The 16944-nt window shown below is 41.6% G+C and overlaps 1 protein-coding gene across 5 annotated transcripts in view; it reads left to right on the top strand.

Moving 5' to 3' along the window:
- The window catches only part of MELK (maternal embryonic leucine zipper kinase), a 28898-nt gene extending 15670 nt beyond the window's left edge, over positions 1-13228 (top strand). For 2 of the 5 annotated variants that reach the window (XM_051777624.1, XM_051777622.1), the window contains 6 exons: positions 2105-2251; positions 2922-3147; positions 4862-4952; positions 5382-5553; positions 7363-7466; positions 8562-13227. In XM_051777624.1, coding sequence (XP_051633584.1) covers positions 2105-2251; positions 2922-3147; positions 4862-4952; positions 5382-5553; positions 7363-7466; positions 8562-8739 — 918 coding nt within the window. In that variant the 3' untranslated portion in view covers positions 8740-13227. Of the gene's footprint in view, positions 1-2104; positions 2252-2921; positions 3148-4861; positions 4953-5381; positions 5554-7362; positions 7467-8561 lie in introns of all 5 variants that reach the window. The other 3 variants (XM_051777623.1, XM_051777625.1, XM_051777626.1) reach the window with 3 other exon arrangements.
- Positions 13229-16944: the final 3716 nt, after the last annotated feature.

The following is a 16944-nucleotide window of genomic DNA, read 5'->3' on the forward strand; positions in this document are numbered from 1 at the left end:
ATGTTAATGGGCCTAATCCTCTGTTGTCTGACCTGTGTGATCATTCCAGATCTTGTTCTGTGATGACTAACTTCTTACTGCACTCCATGTTTCTCTCTATGTATTTTTGTACCTTGGGTTGCATTTCACATGGCTTAGTAAGGAAAATCTGAAATATCATGGCATGTCACCTGGGCAGCCTGCTTTGAGATGACATGGGCACTGTGTGAGCTGTTGATCAGAGAGCCAGTCCTTCCTCATCTGTTTCCTTTGGGAATGTAATCCTAGAGAGGACCCGGTTTATTTTGAGTAAAGGAATTGCTGCTTTTTTTCTGATGATTGGGATTTTCAAGCAGTTTTGTATATCTTAAGGGAGTTTCTATTCCTGTAGTTTGATAGCAAAGTGCACACAGGGCACTTCAGAAATTGGCCAAAGTTGCTAAATCGCTTGCGGTGTCATATATAATATGCAGCTATATGAGCTGTTGGTGATATTTGTCTGTTAGACAAACTGAGAAGCATTCAGTGGAATCTCAGACTTACCATTAGCCATTCCCCCTTGAGCTGAGGCACCTGTGTGAAACTGCTTGAACGTGCTGTTTTCTGTGTAGAGGCAAGCACTCAGGAGAAATACTTTCTTATGTATCTGATTCAGTTGCGTTTAAATCCTTTCAGTTAACCCATACAGCTTCTTTGAGATGAGAATTGTAGGCTTACTAGAGCTGCATAACAGATCGTGAACCATAAGTGTTTCTCAGGATGCATAATGTGACTTCATGATCATGGTAGGTTAGCCTTCTACACTCCAATGATTAAATGGAGGTTCTCTAGGTTTAGTTGCGCTGATACTGTGAAGTTACTGTATCGCTAGTGATGTCCTAGGTAAATTGGTCTGGCAAATGCTACTAACATATGCATTACGCCTTCCCAGGTGACGGTAGGGAATTGCTGCACAATACAGCAATCCATTAATCCTCCAGCACCACTCAGGACACATTTAACTTGCTTGTGTGTAGATGCTGTGGGTGAATATCAACTGAATTTGCTGAAACACCTACCTAGAAGAGCTCTCTAGCTGAACCTGGTCTAATGTGAAAACAACCAAACAAACAGAACCTTTAATTTAGGCATTTCTGAATCTGGTGGCACAAGCTTGTACGGAATACTTCTTTATTTCAAGCAGTTTAATGTTGAAGGATATTGCAAAAAATTCACCATGCCATGAATTTTATCTGGAACACAGTAGCCCAGGTATCCTAATCAGGCATTCATGTTGTAATGGAATGTGATTTCAACTGCAATATCAGGCTCCTAGATTCTTGGCTGTAGTTAGCAGCCCTCTGGTAAGGGCTTTTGAGTAAATCATCATGGTAGGTCTGGCAGCATACCAGGGAGCTCTGTCTCTATTCCAGTAGCAATGAGAGATCAGTTCACTGTGATATCCTTGATCATAGGCCAACAGAAACTTACCTGCCAGCAGACATAACTTCCTAAAATGGTATCCATTCCAGCCAAGGACTACCAAATGACCGTGTGCGGTTTCACTGAAATACTATGGAACAAGGCATCAGGAAGAGTTTCCCGAAAATAACAAAAGGTGTTGGAAACTAAGGATACCTTGACATGCATCTGATTGTATGTGGTGTGAGCCATGACGGTTAGAAATCTTCGCTGAAGTTATCAATTCCTTGATTTAACAAATGACAGCTTTTTTGGGGAGCTACCCATCAGATGAAAGGTTCCAAATGCTAGTTCCAAGTATGTGTTTACCTTTATCCAGCCCCCTTTCAAATTTTGCTCTATTCTTTTACTGTTAGGATTTTTGGTAAAAAGAGGTTGTAGTCCAAGCCTTGAATTCAAAGGTGGGTATTTCTATGAGTTGCTTCTCTTCTTGACACAGGTAATGAAAGATGACTTGGCAATGATGCTTTGAGAATAGTTTCACATCTGCTTTTGATACAAATAACAAATCCACAATGATGATATTAAAACTTAGGTCACCATCATGGGAACTTCCATTATTAGGAACTTAGAAAGATATTAGATTTAGATTTTAATGGTGCTTTTCTGATGAAATTCTACTTCTAAGCATGCAGTGGAATCTCAACTGAATCTTTCTTTTCAGTCTGAAAACATTGTGATGTGTGAAGACATGCCAGACTGCAGTGAAATGCCATGCGCGTTTGGATCCATGGAATTTTCAGATACAGCTTCACTGCTTAAAGAATCTCCTTTAGAAGAATTTATTCTAAATACTCATGGAACAAAACAGGTGTTTGATAAACTATTCTTAATCCAAAAACGATCTCATTGAACATAAAAATTATTGTGTATTTAAATGTTTAGTGGACCCAAGCCAAGACGAGGTACAAACTAAGTAATGAGGTGTTTTAAATATATAGGCTGCACATATGTTGTGACTTCTTCTAGCTGTAGGTCATGATTGATTTTTTTATAACTTGACATTCAATTTGCATAAAATTAGCATCTAGAAAATGAGTAAATGAAGATTTTAAAACTGCCTAGAAAAAATAAAGTGGAGCGAACAAGGTCTCGGAGCTAGGCTAGAGCTGCAAAAGTCTCCGAAGAAGCACAACCTGTCTGTATTGAACAACAAAATCCAGTGAAGCAATTAAAATTTTACAATTAAGCCAAATGAAAATTCTTAGCTGTGTTTCAATGAGTTGGTCACTAACAGTTTTAAATGGGCAAACAAAAGAGTTTAGAAGAGCAGATATAGTAGTGGCAAATTACTCAAGAACTTTATTAGCAAGTTATAGAAGGAATCAGAAGTATTGAAGAGTTTCTAACTATTTTGCTCTATAGGCAAGCATTGTACGGTATTTTTAACCTGCTTCAGAATTTCCTTTTCTGTAACATTCCTGAATATGATCAGAATACCGCAAAGGATGCCTCTTTTCTTTCTGTTACATCTTTTGTAGCATTCAAAGCCTGATGCTCAATTGGATGATACGGAATTCACACTGTCAACTCCAGTGACAAAAAAAGTGGCATCAAAGAAGCATAAAAACAAAGAGAATGTAGAGACAGAGCCAGCTTTAAGAAATGAAATGCCCTTTGCACTTCCTGCTCCAAAGACTCCTTTTGCGAAGAGTCAGATTGAGACACAGGAACAAGCCATACCCCCTCACACACCTGCCTTCAAAGGTACATGGAATGTAACTAATGACAGCTTAGAACATATATGTGGCTTGGGAATTATTGGAATTCAAATATGAGCACAATACTTGTGCATCCAACACATCTGTTTCTGGAAGACGTCTTTTGTCCTAGTCACCATCTTGATTTTTCTAGTACATCTGGTTGGTGCTGCAAGAGTTTTAACCATGCATCAGGGCATGTTACTTGTGTGCTAATAACAGGAGTTATTACTGCTCACAGTATCACATATGAGTGCCTTTTGACACATTCTAACATGGAACTAAGTGCTGTGTTCCTAAAACTTGCACCTGGTTCTGCTTTTCCGTGAAGGTTGAGAACATGATTTCCTCAACACTCCAGTTTTCCTTTGTGATTACCTTAAGTGAAAATAAAGGTACGCTTTTAGTCATCTGCTTTTATTGCTGCTTCTAAGAGAAGTCATCTAACTTTTGGATTTCTCATAGTTGCATATCAGCATTTTCACAGGAACAGTCCATTGTAGCAGTGAAAATACTTCTGTTAACAACATATAGGTCTTGCAGCTATGCAATAAACCTCAGAAATCTGTCTACATTATGTCAGCTTTTCTGAGTTATCACGTATTTCAATCCTCAGCCTATCTAGTCACGTACATGTTCTGTATGTACATTACTGTTTCCTTCAATGACTACCATAGAAGTTTTGGTGTTGATACTGTAAATGCTATCTCTGTCCTTCAAATGCCAAGTGCTCCTTGCAATAGGAGAGTCGTCTGTTCCAGATGCTAAGGAATATTGTTCAGGAACAGTAAGTCCTTGCAGACTGATTCAAGGAATAAGGGTTCTTGGACCTATTGCTGTTTAATGTCATCCTTCGTAAAGGGTTTAAACAATTGCAATAAAAAGACTAGTTTTTCATGAGTTTATCTTAAGATTGTGTGCGATAATGTGAAGTCTGACATCACAGTAAGTTTAAAAAGCAAAATAGGTACTCTCTGAAATGGGAAAGGCAGAAACACTGTTTTAGCTCACTTATTTAGATTTTTGATTATTAAACAATGAAAGCTAATTCTTCGATGCACTGAAAAATCTTTGATTCAGGAAAGGTATTAATACTTCCCTAGAAGTAGAAAAATGGAAGTATTCATTGGAAATTTTGAGGTTGTTTGTCTGGGATCAGGTGCAACTCTGTAGAAAGCTGAAACTTTGAACATTGAAGTTGGGTATAATTGCACCAACTCATTTGATGACTATTTCACTTAGTGTTTTCTCCTGCACATTCAAAACCATGCTCTGCAGACACTGACTTTTTAGGCTGCTATGTAACATCTACATCATGTATTAAACATGGCTATATAAACTTACACCCTTTGTATAAGGGAAATGAATCAGTGAAGAACACAACTATTTGATGCAGTGGATTGCTCAGTATTTATTGTGGGAGCAGTGGCAGAGCAAGAAAGCAATTCGGATCCTGAAATTCCTTATATTGAACTGCATTGCTGACTCTTTAGGTTTGACTTGTAGAGCCCTGGGGAAATCAGTTGCAGTTTTAATTTGTAGAGTAGAGGTAGTACTGTTGTTGTATGAAAAACATATTTTATCATTTTGAAAATACAGACCTGAGATAGAAAAGGGATCTGATTTTTGAAATAAATTATTAATAATGAGAAATTGTTGCTGAAGAAAAGAAAATCCTTTATGCAAAGACATACCTGTTTGGCTTGGATGCTTTCTTTCAGAGAGCCAGTTCACTGCAGTCACCCCAATTAAACCCACAAACCTGACAAACACAGATGAATTCACAGCAGCTGAGGTTCTTCCTGAAAGAAGGTAAGTGTCCAGTTATTTGTGTACACTCCCGATTTAGAGCAGGACTGCCTTAATCCATGTGCTGCCTAGGAAGTCTTGTTACAGCAGCAAGCAGTAATTTCTATTCTCTTGGTAAAAACCTCCCTTAAACCTCTTTCTACAACACTGATGGTACAGAAAAGTTTTAAAACTATGTAACTCAATTATCTTTAGGATATATTCCTATTTTCCATAATGTGAGTTCCTATCCCAGTTCTCCAGAGGACTGCAGTTTCTAGATACATCTCGGGATTTAAACCTTTCAAACTTTTGAACAGAAACTCCTACAATATCCTGCACTGGATTTGACTTTTTTTGTTATGGCATGTGTGGTAGTATTTTAGTGACATGTCCAAAATACTTAATTTTTTAACACTGAGAGAAAAATAACTGATTGATTTGTTCATGTAGCAGATACCACTCAGTGGAATTAGGTCTCAACCTAGGTCACATGGATAGCAGCCAAAAGAAGAGAAAAGCCAAAATATTTGGAAGTCTTGAAAGAGGCTTAGATAAAGTGATCACAATGCTTACGCCAAGCAAGAAGAAACGATGCACTAGAAGTTGTCCAAGGAAACGTAAGGTATGGTTGCTGCGAAAGTCTTACAGGAGAACAAGTATTAGGACTAAATTAATTATATATTAATTATTATATTACAATTATTATTATTATTGAAAACATCCAGTAGCTTCAGAAATGGTCTTGTGAAAGCTTCTGTGACCTGTCTTGCCTGCTTTCTACAGTAGGGTGCTCTTACTGCATTGTTGTTAACAAGACAATGCCCCAGTTTTCACAGTGAGGCATCTTTTAGTCTGGACTCAGGCAAGTCATCAGATCCAGGTAGGAGTTTCATCATTGCTGCTTATAGCCCATCTAAACCAAATGTGAAGGAAGCAGAATGGTTTTAAAAGAGCCCTAGCTGACAGGTTTTCATGTTATTTGTAAAGAAATACTGCTAGCTGTCCCACTGAAAAATGCTAACCTTCCTGGCTTAGGTTTCTGTAGCCCAGAAGCAATATGTCCATTCTAGGGTCATCCTTAGATGTCTAGGGAATCTGAAATTACACTTAGAGCCTAAATAACTACACCTTGTGAGAGAATTTCTGACAGTGTCCCTGTAATTTAGATTGTTTAGATTTCAATGTCACTGCATTCAAGCTGGTTGGCTATTTATCCTTTAGGTAGCCATAGAAAAAGCAGTTCCTCAGGCAGTGTGCTGTACAGAACACTTTAATATTTCATTATTAATTTGTTCTTACTGAAATTACTCATGAGGTTAATATTAGCTGGGTAGAATACACATCACATGGCATTGGCATGATACTGTTGTAGTGAACAGGACAATCATTTGGTGAAGCAGCAGCAGTGGCAAATGAGGTAAGTCCAGGTGTGAGCATCAGATCGAGCTGTACAGGAGCTCATGGACACCCAAGCAGCAGCTCCAAGCCCTGGCAGGACCCAGAAGCCCTTAGCAGGCAACCAGGTGTTGAGGGGCATTTCCAGAAGCAGCGAGGGAGATTTAAAAGCTCCAGGGAGCACAAGTGAACAGGTGGACAAACGACGTGGTGCAGCAAAGGGATGTGGTGCAGCAGTTTGCATGGCAGTTTGCATGGGCAGGGTGTGTGGGGAGGGTGCTGTACTCTGCAAGTAGGTGAAGGTGGCAGAGCACTGGAACAGGCTGCCCTGGGAGGTTGTGGAGTATCCCTTTCTGAAGACATTCCAAACTCACCTGAACGCATTCCTTTGTCACCTGCTCTGGGTGACCCTGCCTTGGCAGGGGTGTTGGATTTACAGAGGTCCCTTCCAAACCTAGCTATTCTGTTATACATCACTCAAATGCAACATATATACTTCAGAAGCTATACAAGGAGGAATTTGTACTTGAATCTGTAGGCAACATTTGAAAAATGTGATCACCATGAAAGAACGTAGGTTGTGTACCAAGGCATAAACAGTTCTGCAGAAGCCAGTGATGTGTCCCTTCAGTTGACTGGCTGCTGGGACATCTATTGCAGATGTCCGCAAGTTGTTCAAGAGTTCACTTAGTGCATAAGCTCTTATATGAAGTACTAGATGTGATGTATATAAAGTATACTTTACTTATAACAGTAAATTTTTGAGTAGTAAGTTACCTTTTTTCTTTCTACATGAAAAGCGGCATGGTGCTGTGCCTGTTCCTTGATATCGGAAGCACTCAGTCTCAGCTCTAGGCCATCTCCCAACTGTCGGGCACGCAGCAGGGTGATGGTTTGGGGAAGTTGAAGCATTTGTCACGAAGATTAGCTGTTCTGAAACTTTCTTTGTGAAAACATTTTGCAATGTCTTCGGTTTTAGGAGAGATATTTTTATTTTTTTATTCCTCTAATTGTTTTAACAAGCTGACTATTTTAGGCACACTGCAATGTTACCATCACTCACCTACTGAATGCAGACCAACTGTTGAATGAAATAATCACCGCTCTTTCGAAGAAGCATGTGGAATATGTTCAGAAGGGGTAAGTGTAAAATATGATGGCTCAAACTTATATTTGTCTAAATAGATGTTACTCCAATCTTTGATAAAGAGAGTATTTAAACTTACTTTCTCGACACCACTGTAAAATAATCTTATAGAAAATGTACAAAGCACTACATTAATGTGTGCGATAAAACTTGTTGACACAATGCAAAACTATGCTAAGTGAGCTCTAACAGATCTCTTTGACTAACAGTTATCAACCAATAATAGTGAGATAAAAATTCACATCATCTTGTGTCTCATGTGAAATTTTAAATACAAAAAGTTTGCTTGGGTACAGTCATATGACCAAATGGGACAATTTGGGAAGTAACTTACTAATTTTTTAACCCTCATTCTTGGCAGTTAAAAGACATTAGCCTTTAGCCAAGAGATCAGTATTGTCTAAAAGCTGTGCAGAATCTACACCATTGGTGGATTAACTTGTAGGGTTTACTAGCTAGACTAAGGTACTGATTGGTTAGATTGGTTCTTACTTCTGATCAAACTCAGTGTCTGTTTCCTGAGTACCTAACACATGAAATAAACATTGTGGGCACTTTTCAATATGCATTTTCTCAAGTTCTTGAGTATTTCAGTGATGGGCATTGTAAAACATCAGAGTATACATCAGCCTCTGATGCATTCCCAAGCTCTGAACCTGGAAGGATGTTGGATTGTACAGCAGCACCTTCTCCCATTGTAATGTTTCAAGCTGTGCATTCAGATTTTCCTATTTTCACACCAGCTAAGCTGTAACAACCAGAGATAAGAGTGGTCTTGTTTAGGAAAAACATGGTAACTTTCCATCATTCCAGCTCTGAGGATGAGTGTCTGTGGCTAGCAGGGGTTCCTGTGGCTGGGTGGAACATTGGCGCTGAACGCCTGGTCCTTGGTCATAATGATAACAATAGTACTCTGATAATAAAGTATTCATGAAGCTCTCAGTTGACTAAATTGTGGGTTGTTTCCCAATATTCTCAGTAGCAATGGGATATTTTTTGTAAAGTGGTTTTATTAATTTAAAATTGCATTGCAAAACAAACATTAAATGGTTCAATGATTATTCTGTTTTCCTTTTTGTTTTCTACAGTTATACCCTGAAATGTCGAACACGGTCAGATTTTGGTAGAGTAACTATGGAGTTTGAGTTAGAAGTGTGTCAACTCGATAAAACTGAAGCAGTGGGTATTTGGCGACAACGGCTTAAAGGTGATGCCTGGGTCTACAAGAGGCTGATGGAAGACATCTTATCTAGCTGCCAAGTGTGAGTGGCAGAGGCTTTTATCATGATGTTTTGGAAAGGTCTGTTCAGAGAAGTAATTCTTTGTCACAGTCACAGCTATATTTGAAAAATCTGTCATATTTCTTCGGTTTTAACCATCCCTTTTTGTACATATGCCTTCTGTACATTTCCTTTATTAGGTTCATAATAAATGTTCTGCAACTGCAACTTTTCTGAAGCAAAATTCTGTAAGCTGTTCCCTCTCTCATATATTTTTCACATATCTGGGTTAAAAAAGTAGTGGTGTTTATGTGCTGAAGCTTTTTGTGCTATGTCTTCAGTTATCAAGTGCATGTGGCACAGAAATTGTAATTTGCATAATTCTCTTGTCTCTGCTTAAGTAGGATTTATTGAGATCATTAACTAAGTCACAGCTGTGGTTCCCAGAGTTACACTATATGCTCAGTGTTGTACAAAATAGGACTGGCTTCAATAAATGTGAAGTCAAGAGTGCTTGGATTTAAACTGTGATCTCATATAAAGTGTTGCCGTATCTCATTACAAAGCCTCAATGACACTTAATAAGCCTGTGCACTTTCTGATGCTCTCATGTTAACGTGATGATATAAGGATCATTGAAGAACAACAGCACCTTTGAACTGTTGGGAATGGAGAAGGCATTTGTCACCCTGACTGTCTGCAAGGAATCCAGTGACACCTTTAACAGAATTTAAGCACCGGAAATAAAACTTGAAATATGCAGAACAAGAAAGGACACCTAAGAGGTGGCTGGGGGGTTGGGGTAATACCTTTAGAAAATGGTGCGTGTGCTTGTGCTGTCTGTTGTGTGGATTGTTTATTTTTGCCTTTAGCTATGCTTCAGCAGCAACCACATCCGGCTAAACCCAAGCAACAGCAGTGGGAAGACACATGTTAAAGCCTTTCTGTATGCAAAGACATCCAGTAATACCTAGACAAGTTGACAGTGTGCTGCAGCTTTTTCTTAAACTACCTGGAGGCAACTGGCACATGCTGCATGTACAGCCCACGTTATCGCCCCTTAACTGGAGCCTGAGGCACATCCACACAAGGGTTAGGTGGGTGGAGGGCTGAGCATTGCTGAAAACTTGCAGTGACAGACATGTGATATGGCTGGTAATGAAAGCTGTCTGCTTGTTTTCTGTGACCATTACTGCAGGAACTGGAGGAGATGTTTTGTGTCTACCAAGGTAGAAGTGTCCCTCAATGCTTTTTTCCAATGCCAAGTTGTCAGTTTACTGCTTTTTAGGCAAGTAAAGGAACAGGGACATTTTTAGCGGTTTTGAAGAAAAAGTAGGAATACTTGCAAGCAGGGAGAGCAAAGAAAACTGTTGCTCTTCGAAACATTTCTGGTCAAGAACCTTTTAGATGCAGAAGGGACTATAAGGAAAAGAGAGACAACATGAACAATGACGCAAATCCACCTGACAGAGGGTAAGAGAGGTTGTAACGAGAGTCAGGGTTGGTTGGTCATGTTAATTGATAAGGGGTGTGGAACGTGGTCGTGTTCACTTTGGAAAGGTTATCTAACTGAGGACCTTGTCAAATGGCATAATAAGGAAAAAGGGGAAAGTCAGAAATAAAAAATATAGGGATGCAAACCTGACAGGCAGTCCTGCAAGGAGAAGGGAGTCAGACTTGATGATCCTTGTGAGTTCCTTCAGCTTGATGTATTCTGTGATTCCGTTCAGTGACAGAAAGACAATAAATGCTGTCAGTCACAGCGAGTGGAGGGGCTTTGGGAAAACTGCAGCAAACTGGGACTTTGCAGCTAGTGAGACTGGAATCCCGAGGGTGTGGGATGTTGGGGGAGTCAATGGGAAGGTGCTAGCTGATGGGGTGATGCTCAGGGGTCTCAGCCCAGTGCTGGCTGTGGGGCAGAGCGTCTGCACCCCCCCAAGCCATGTTGAATGTGGGTATTCCCCAGCAAATGTGAAGCTGGACCAACAGGTAAGCAGGACGCCCTAGGTCTGGGCAGGGGTGTCAGGTGGGCAAAGACTGCATGCTGGTTTTGAGGGGGACACACAAGCCTGGGGTGTACCGAGGGGCCCATGTGTGACTGCTGCATGCTTTCAGTGAGCGCTGGGCTAGACCAGACAGCAAGGAGGGAACACACATACAGTCAAGGTACAGGCAGTGTTCTGCGGTAATCTTGGCTGTGCTTATGCTAGAGGAGACAATTATACTCTTGACATTCCTTAACTGCTAGTACTGAAGTATAAATGGTGATGCCCACACATATAGGAAATCTCCTAAGTGGAGTGTGACTGGCACATGAATTAAAGGTTTGTGTTGCCAAAAGCACAGCTAACCTATTGTTCTACTAAATTAGTGCTTAAAGCTTCATATCAGCATTTAAATACTTTTGGTATTCCCAGCTGCAACATGACACTCCTGTTTGGTTTCTGCATGCTGAAATTTGAGTTTGCTAAATACAGTTGTAAATCAGGTGCAAGTGGTGGAGCAGCCAAGGGTTGTAGCTGATGCGTCTCTTGAGTGCTGCAGTGTTGTGTGAGCTCTGTTTTTCCTTGCTTTCTTTTTTTTCAATACAAACTTCTCAAGAATTTGGCTTCTGTCTGGAACTTGATCAGAACTGAAGTAAGGGTAGAAGGGCTGATTGAAGGAGGCATATTGATAACAGTCTCACTAATGAATAGCATGCTATATGTTTTAAATCACCAATCACAACCGTGAAGCCCAAGGGCTGAAGAACTGAAACATTCAATTGCCTTTGCACTCCTTGAGTTTTAAATTCAGGAAAGACTACAGAAGTATGCTGGAACACCCTAACTGCCACTGCTCAGAAGCACATTCTGTGTAACTATCTCCTCCCTGTGGTGACAAAACTGATGTTGGGAATGCACAAATAGTAATTAAGATGCCTTCTTCATTCCTTTTAAGGTAAAAATCACTGATTTAATTCACATTGTCTTACAAGCTGATGTGCAAAATAAGGTGCCTCTTCATAGGCTACCATGTCGACTTTTTTTGCTAATATTCCTTGCTGTGAATGCATGCCATCTGGTGATAGGAATCAGTGAATGTGCAAGAACAAGAATCATCTGTGCTTTTTTTTTTTTTAAACTAAACTGCTGCTACTTGGTCAGTAATTGTTTTTACTGAGATTGCTGGAAATCTATTTCAGCTGACTTCAGGTGGAACTCGGAGAAAAAAACAAAGATGAATAGATGGAGGAGATATGTGGATAAGAAGAAGCACCAGTTGCGTGCCAAGCTTGTGGAAGTCTGCACAAAGGAACAGAGGGCCTGAAGATTTATTTTCAGGCAGCCAGGTTGTACATCACGTGTATCAGTCTTGAAAGCATGCTTGGTATGTACTAACCTCTCTCCCTTGGCTAGCAACCTCTTTGAGAGTCTAAACTCAGTTTATGTTCGTTATTATGCTGGTTTGGGCTGAGATTGATTTAATTTGTTCCCAGGAGCTGCTACAGTGCCATATTTTGGGTTTAGGATGAGGATAATGTTGAGAACACACAGATGTTTTACCTGTTGCTAGGCAGTGCTTAACCTAAGTCAAGGACTTTCAACTTCTCATGCTCTAAGCAGTCCTGGGGGCATAAGGAGTTGGAAGGGGGCAGAGCTGGGATAGCTGACCCCAAATGACCCAGTTGCCACTCCCAGATTCCAAGTACCTTCTGAATTGCAAAAGCCATCCAGGTTCACCTGAAGGCACATTGGTATATTTTGTTTGGTCAGATCTTAGTGTTTAAGTAGACTTGAACAAAGCAACTCAGTTTCTGAAAACCTGTTTTGCTTAGTGAAAACACTAAGCTAAAATCTTAAAACTTAGAGACTAAGCTAATTTTCCCAACATCAGAGATACTGAATAAACCATAGCGACTTCTTCTGCATGTCCTAGAAGTAGGAGGGACAATTGCACATTGGTAAATAAAACTGTTGTATCTTGTGAACAATGTATGCAGCATCATTCACATGGATACTTGACAGGTTAGAAAAATATGTATGGCCGATTTACTTATTTTTGTCAGTCAGCTCTGGTTAAATGATGTAGATTTGGACACCCTGTGAACTGTTCCTTTTGTTTAATATAAGGGCTGCACTTTGTTAGAGAAAATGAAATAATCCACTGTCATTTTTGGTTTTATCATATTAGGGTTTTGGCAGACAATTTGTTCAGTTTCCAGGATTTAGTTATTTATGTGCTACTAACTAGCTTTGCTACATTCCCTAGAGAAAGCTCCATTAAAAGTCTTAATGTGACACTACATATTTTTAGTAGATTAGAAAATAGTTGCAATTTTAATTTAAATTGAAATGACTGTGTAATGGCTGGACAGATCACTCTCAGATCCCTAGAGCTCTTAATTGTAATTCTCCATTGTTTCTGTGCATAAATTTTCTTTTTAAGTGCTCATTCTGAAATACTTAACTAATTTTTTTGAATGTACTGTACTCATTTAATAGTTTTTTTATGGTTAACAACTTCATGATTAAACTTAAATGTTAAATATAAGTGGTGGAAATCATATGCCTAATCAAGTGTTGGGAAAATAAAGTGTGTTTGTATCTTGAGATGACATTAATTTAAGGACCTTCTCTTTGAGGAAGGAAAGAGAAGGGGAAAAATATCCTACTGGGAGTAATGGGCAGATTTCATTGTAGCAAAGGAGCAATAACCATTTCTTTAGCCCTTCCTACTGCCTCCAGTCATCGTGACATTAAAACCACCCTTTACCCAACAACTCCCCAAAAAGAAATCAGGTAGTTTTTCTCTTGCATCACCCACATTCTGATTTGGTTTGAGCTGGGCAGACCAAGGGGCAGCTCCTGCCTCTTGGGGGTCAGCACCTGTCCTAACCCTGACTCCCATGGGAAGCTGTTTGGCCCTGCTTCACACAGGGTTTCCGAAGTCCATCTGAGCCAGATACACCTGCAAAGCTCTGTGCTCACCAGCAGCTCGTGGGGTGTGAGTTAGCTTCAGTGGGCACAGACCTCGAGAGCAGACTATAGGCTTTCTCCATCCTCAGCATTATGTTTTCACCTGTAGCAAGTCTTCCTTCCACATACATGTCCCACACCCTTTAGAGCCTTCTTACCCATATCACCTTCCTCCTCCTCCTCCTTCTCCCTTTCTTCCAGAAAACTTGTACCTTCTCAGTTTGTGGCAGCTTTCAGCTCCTTTGCCTCCCACTCAAAGCCTCCCTCTGGAGGATGCTCGTTACCTCCCACAACCCCTCTGGGTCCTTGGTTGCTTCTCCTGGATTTCAGTTTTCCCAGGCTCCCCTTCCTGCCAGCTTGAGTCCTGTGATTGCCACTTTTCCTGAAGACAATATAAACAAAGCAAGTTAAGGACCATCCCTTCTAGTGAAAAATTCTCCCTTTTATCTGCTGGCAAAAGGAGAAATTACTGTCTCAGACAGACTGTTTGCTGCAACAGCAAGATGAAGATGAACCTTCACAAGACATCACAATCCCAAGAAGGAACTATGAGTCATAAGAAACTCTGTAAAGCAAATCAAGATATCCTACAGGAGACAATTACTGCTGATGCCAGGCAGTATTCATAGAATCACAGAAGTATTAGGGCTGGAAGGGACCTTTAAAGGCCATGTAGTCCAACCCCCATGCAGTAAGCAGGGACATCTGCAACTGCTTTATTTTGTGATATGTGCCACCATGTTCATAAAACCACATATGAAAGCTTGTCTATCCCACATTAGGATGCAGCTTATATACATGTGGGAGATGAGATGCTCATTTGTCTTGGTTTAAAGACAGTGTATGCCAGAAGGTGGGACCTCAGATGGAATAGAAACCCCTCCCTCCAAATTACTGTAAATTTGAAATTATGAGACTTCTGAGAAAAGTATAGAAACGAATAATAGTTTTTACTGAAAACGAAGAACAAAACAGAACAAAACAAACAGAAGCAGCAAAACACAGTGACCACAGGAATATAGAGAGAAAACGGTCTGCCTCTCCACCCGCTCCCGTGAAGAGACTGGAGACCAGTCAGCTGCATGGCTCTCCCCTGCCCTCGACAAACAAAGGGAATATAGGGAACGTGGTGGAGAGCTTTTTTCCCACTGATTTCACCTTCCTAAAATAAAACAACACCTGAGTAGTTAATTCGTTCCTGCTGGTGGCATGCATTTGGGTGCGATGGTGAGCTATGTCCGGCGCAGCGTAGCCCTCCAGGCGCCGGCAGCTTGTGGCGCACGGGATTTGTGCGGCTGCGGCGGCTGCAGAAGTGGCATGTGGGCGGTGGCGGGCAGGGATGGGCGGGCAGCTCTGGTTCTGCCTGCGGTGTGTCGGTGCCCCAGTGGGTGGTGGGAGCGGGGGGAAAGCGCAGGGACCCGGTAGGTTGGAGCAGTGGGCAGCGTTTGGGGACCAGCCCGGCAAGCGCAGGGGCTCCGGGGACAGACGGCGCGGCTTCAGCCGGCACGGCGCAGCAGTGAGGCAGCGGCGGCTGAAAGGCGGCGGCGGCGACGGTCGAGGACTTCCTGGGTTCCACGGCAGGGGCAAGAGTGGCTGCAGCAGCTGTGGAGACCTCCCAGGACAAAGAGAAGCGGAGGTGGCTGCGGGAACTTCCTGGGTTCCATCCAGGAGCGAGAGCGGCGGTGGCTGCGGTCTCAGGGCAAAGAGAGCGAAAGTGGAACTGTTGGATTCTTTTATTTCGCCTCAGTTCTCGCAGGACCTTCACTTCAGGGGATCTCATCTCGTTTCCCATGGTGTTTTCGCTTCAGGGATCCCGTCTCCCCTGGCGCCTGCCCCGACCCCGCTCCGCGGCCAGCCCTCAAGCAGCGGCGGGCGCGGCGCGCCGCTGGAGCGCGGGGTGCGGCACAGCCTCCCTGCTCCGGGGCTGCTGCTCGGGCCTGGGGCAGTGGCAGTGGTGCTGCTGCCAGGCGCCATGCACCATCGTCTCCGCACACCACCTCCCCCTCCCACCAAAAACCTCATGGTGGCATGGAAAAATTCAGCAAGAAGATCTAAATCAAAACATTATTGCAGGGAAGTTGGACAAAATGACCTTTAATGTCCCTTCCAACACAAACTGTTAAATGACTCTCTGATTCTGTGAATGCCTGTGAAATTCGCAAGCTGATGTACAGCAGCAGGTTTAGGAGCTGCAGGGCTGAGGCCTCTCTCGATCTCTTATCAGGCCTTTCCCTGGAGCACAGGAGCTGGCTGTCCCTGCCAAGTTCTGGCCAGAAGGAGGATTCCCCACGTTTGAACTCAGGGAAGGTGCTCGTCAGCACCAGACAGTGAGCTCATGGGGCTCAGGAAACACCAGGGACGTTCTGAGGAGTTTCATGAGGCTGAGGAGCAGTATAGGAAGCAACCACAGAGACTGACCGGATTAGGTAACTTTGGCCCAACATCAGAAAGAAAAACAATAAACCTTTTCCTAGGGAGTGAAATGATTGATAGTAAAATGATGTTATCAATTGTGAAAATTAAATTTTCATTTACAATTTAAATTCCCCATCAAAAACAGTTTTCTTGAAAACCTTTAGCTAATTGGGAAAGAAGAAGCATAATCAACCTTGCTCCAGTATTAATTTTCAGGGTTTCAGCTTCACAGACTAGGCGGGAAAATGTGACTGAGTTGTTGGATGTGTTGGCCTAGCAAGGGGAAATTTAGCCAACATAAAGCAAAGTTCCCAAATGGGGAACAATGACATGGCTTCCTGCTGTTGGCAGCAACATCTTCATTTGGAAACATGAAGATCTGCATCCAGATCTTCTAAACTCTCTCAATTTCACTGCGCAACAATACTTTACAGCCTCCTAATGCAAATGTTCAGGGTAATACAGGTTTTCTTTTAATTGAAAGCTCAGCAACTAGAAACTCATTTGTTTTTAATTAATTACATAGTGATACATTTTTCAGTTGTTTAATTTATGGGATAAAAAAAGAGGTTAACATTGGGATCTGGGCTGCTTAGATAAAATCCTGATCAGTACAGAATAAAACTGTAAAGCAAAAACCAACAGAACACCTGCGTTCTGTTGAACGCTTGTGAATTCTGCAAGGCCATATATCATAAACCTGTGTTTCTAGCTGAGCCTGCTTATATAATAACCCTGTAGACATAGACTGTGACCAAATCTGAGACTAAGTAGACCTAAACTTCTCTGGGAAGTTCAGACGGAGAGGGCTCATGACTCAACAGGAGGGACTGTGACCCAACAATACTGTAATCTATTGTAATGGAACTGTACCGGCA

The sequence above is a fragment of the Manacus candei genome, unplaced genomic scaffold (assembly GCF_025592945.1).
Source record: "Manacus candei isolate 608988 ecotype Guabito, Panama unplaced genomic scaffold, ASM2559294v1 h1tg000010l, whole genome shotgun sequence".
NCBI lineage: Eukaryota > Metazoa > Chordata > Aves > Passeriformes > Pipridae > Manacus > Manacus candei.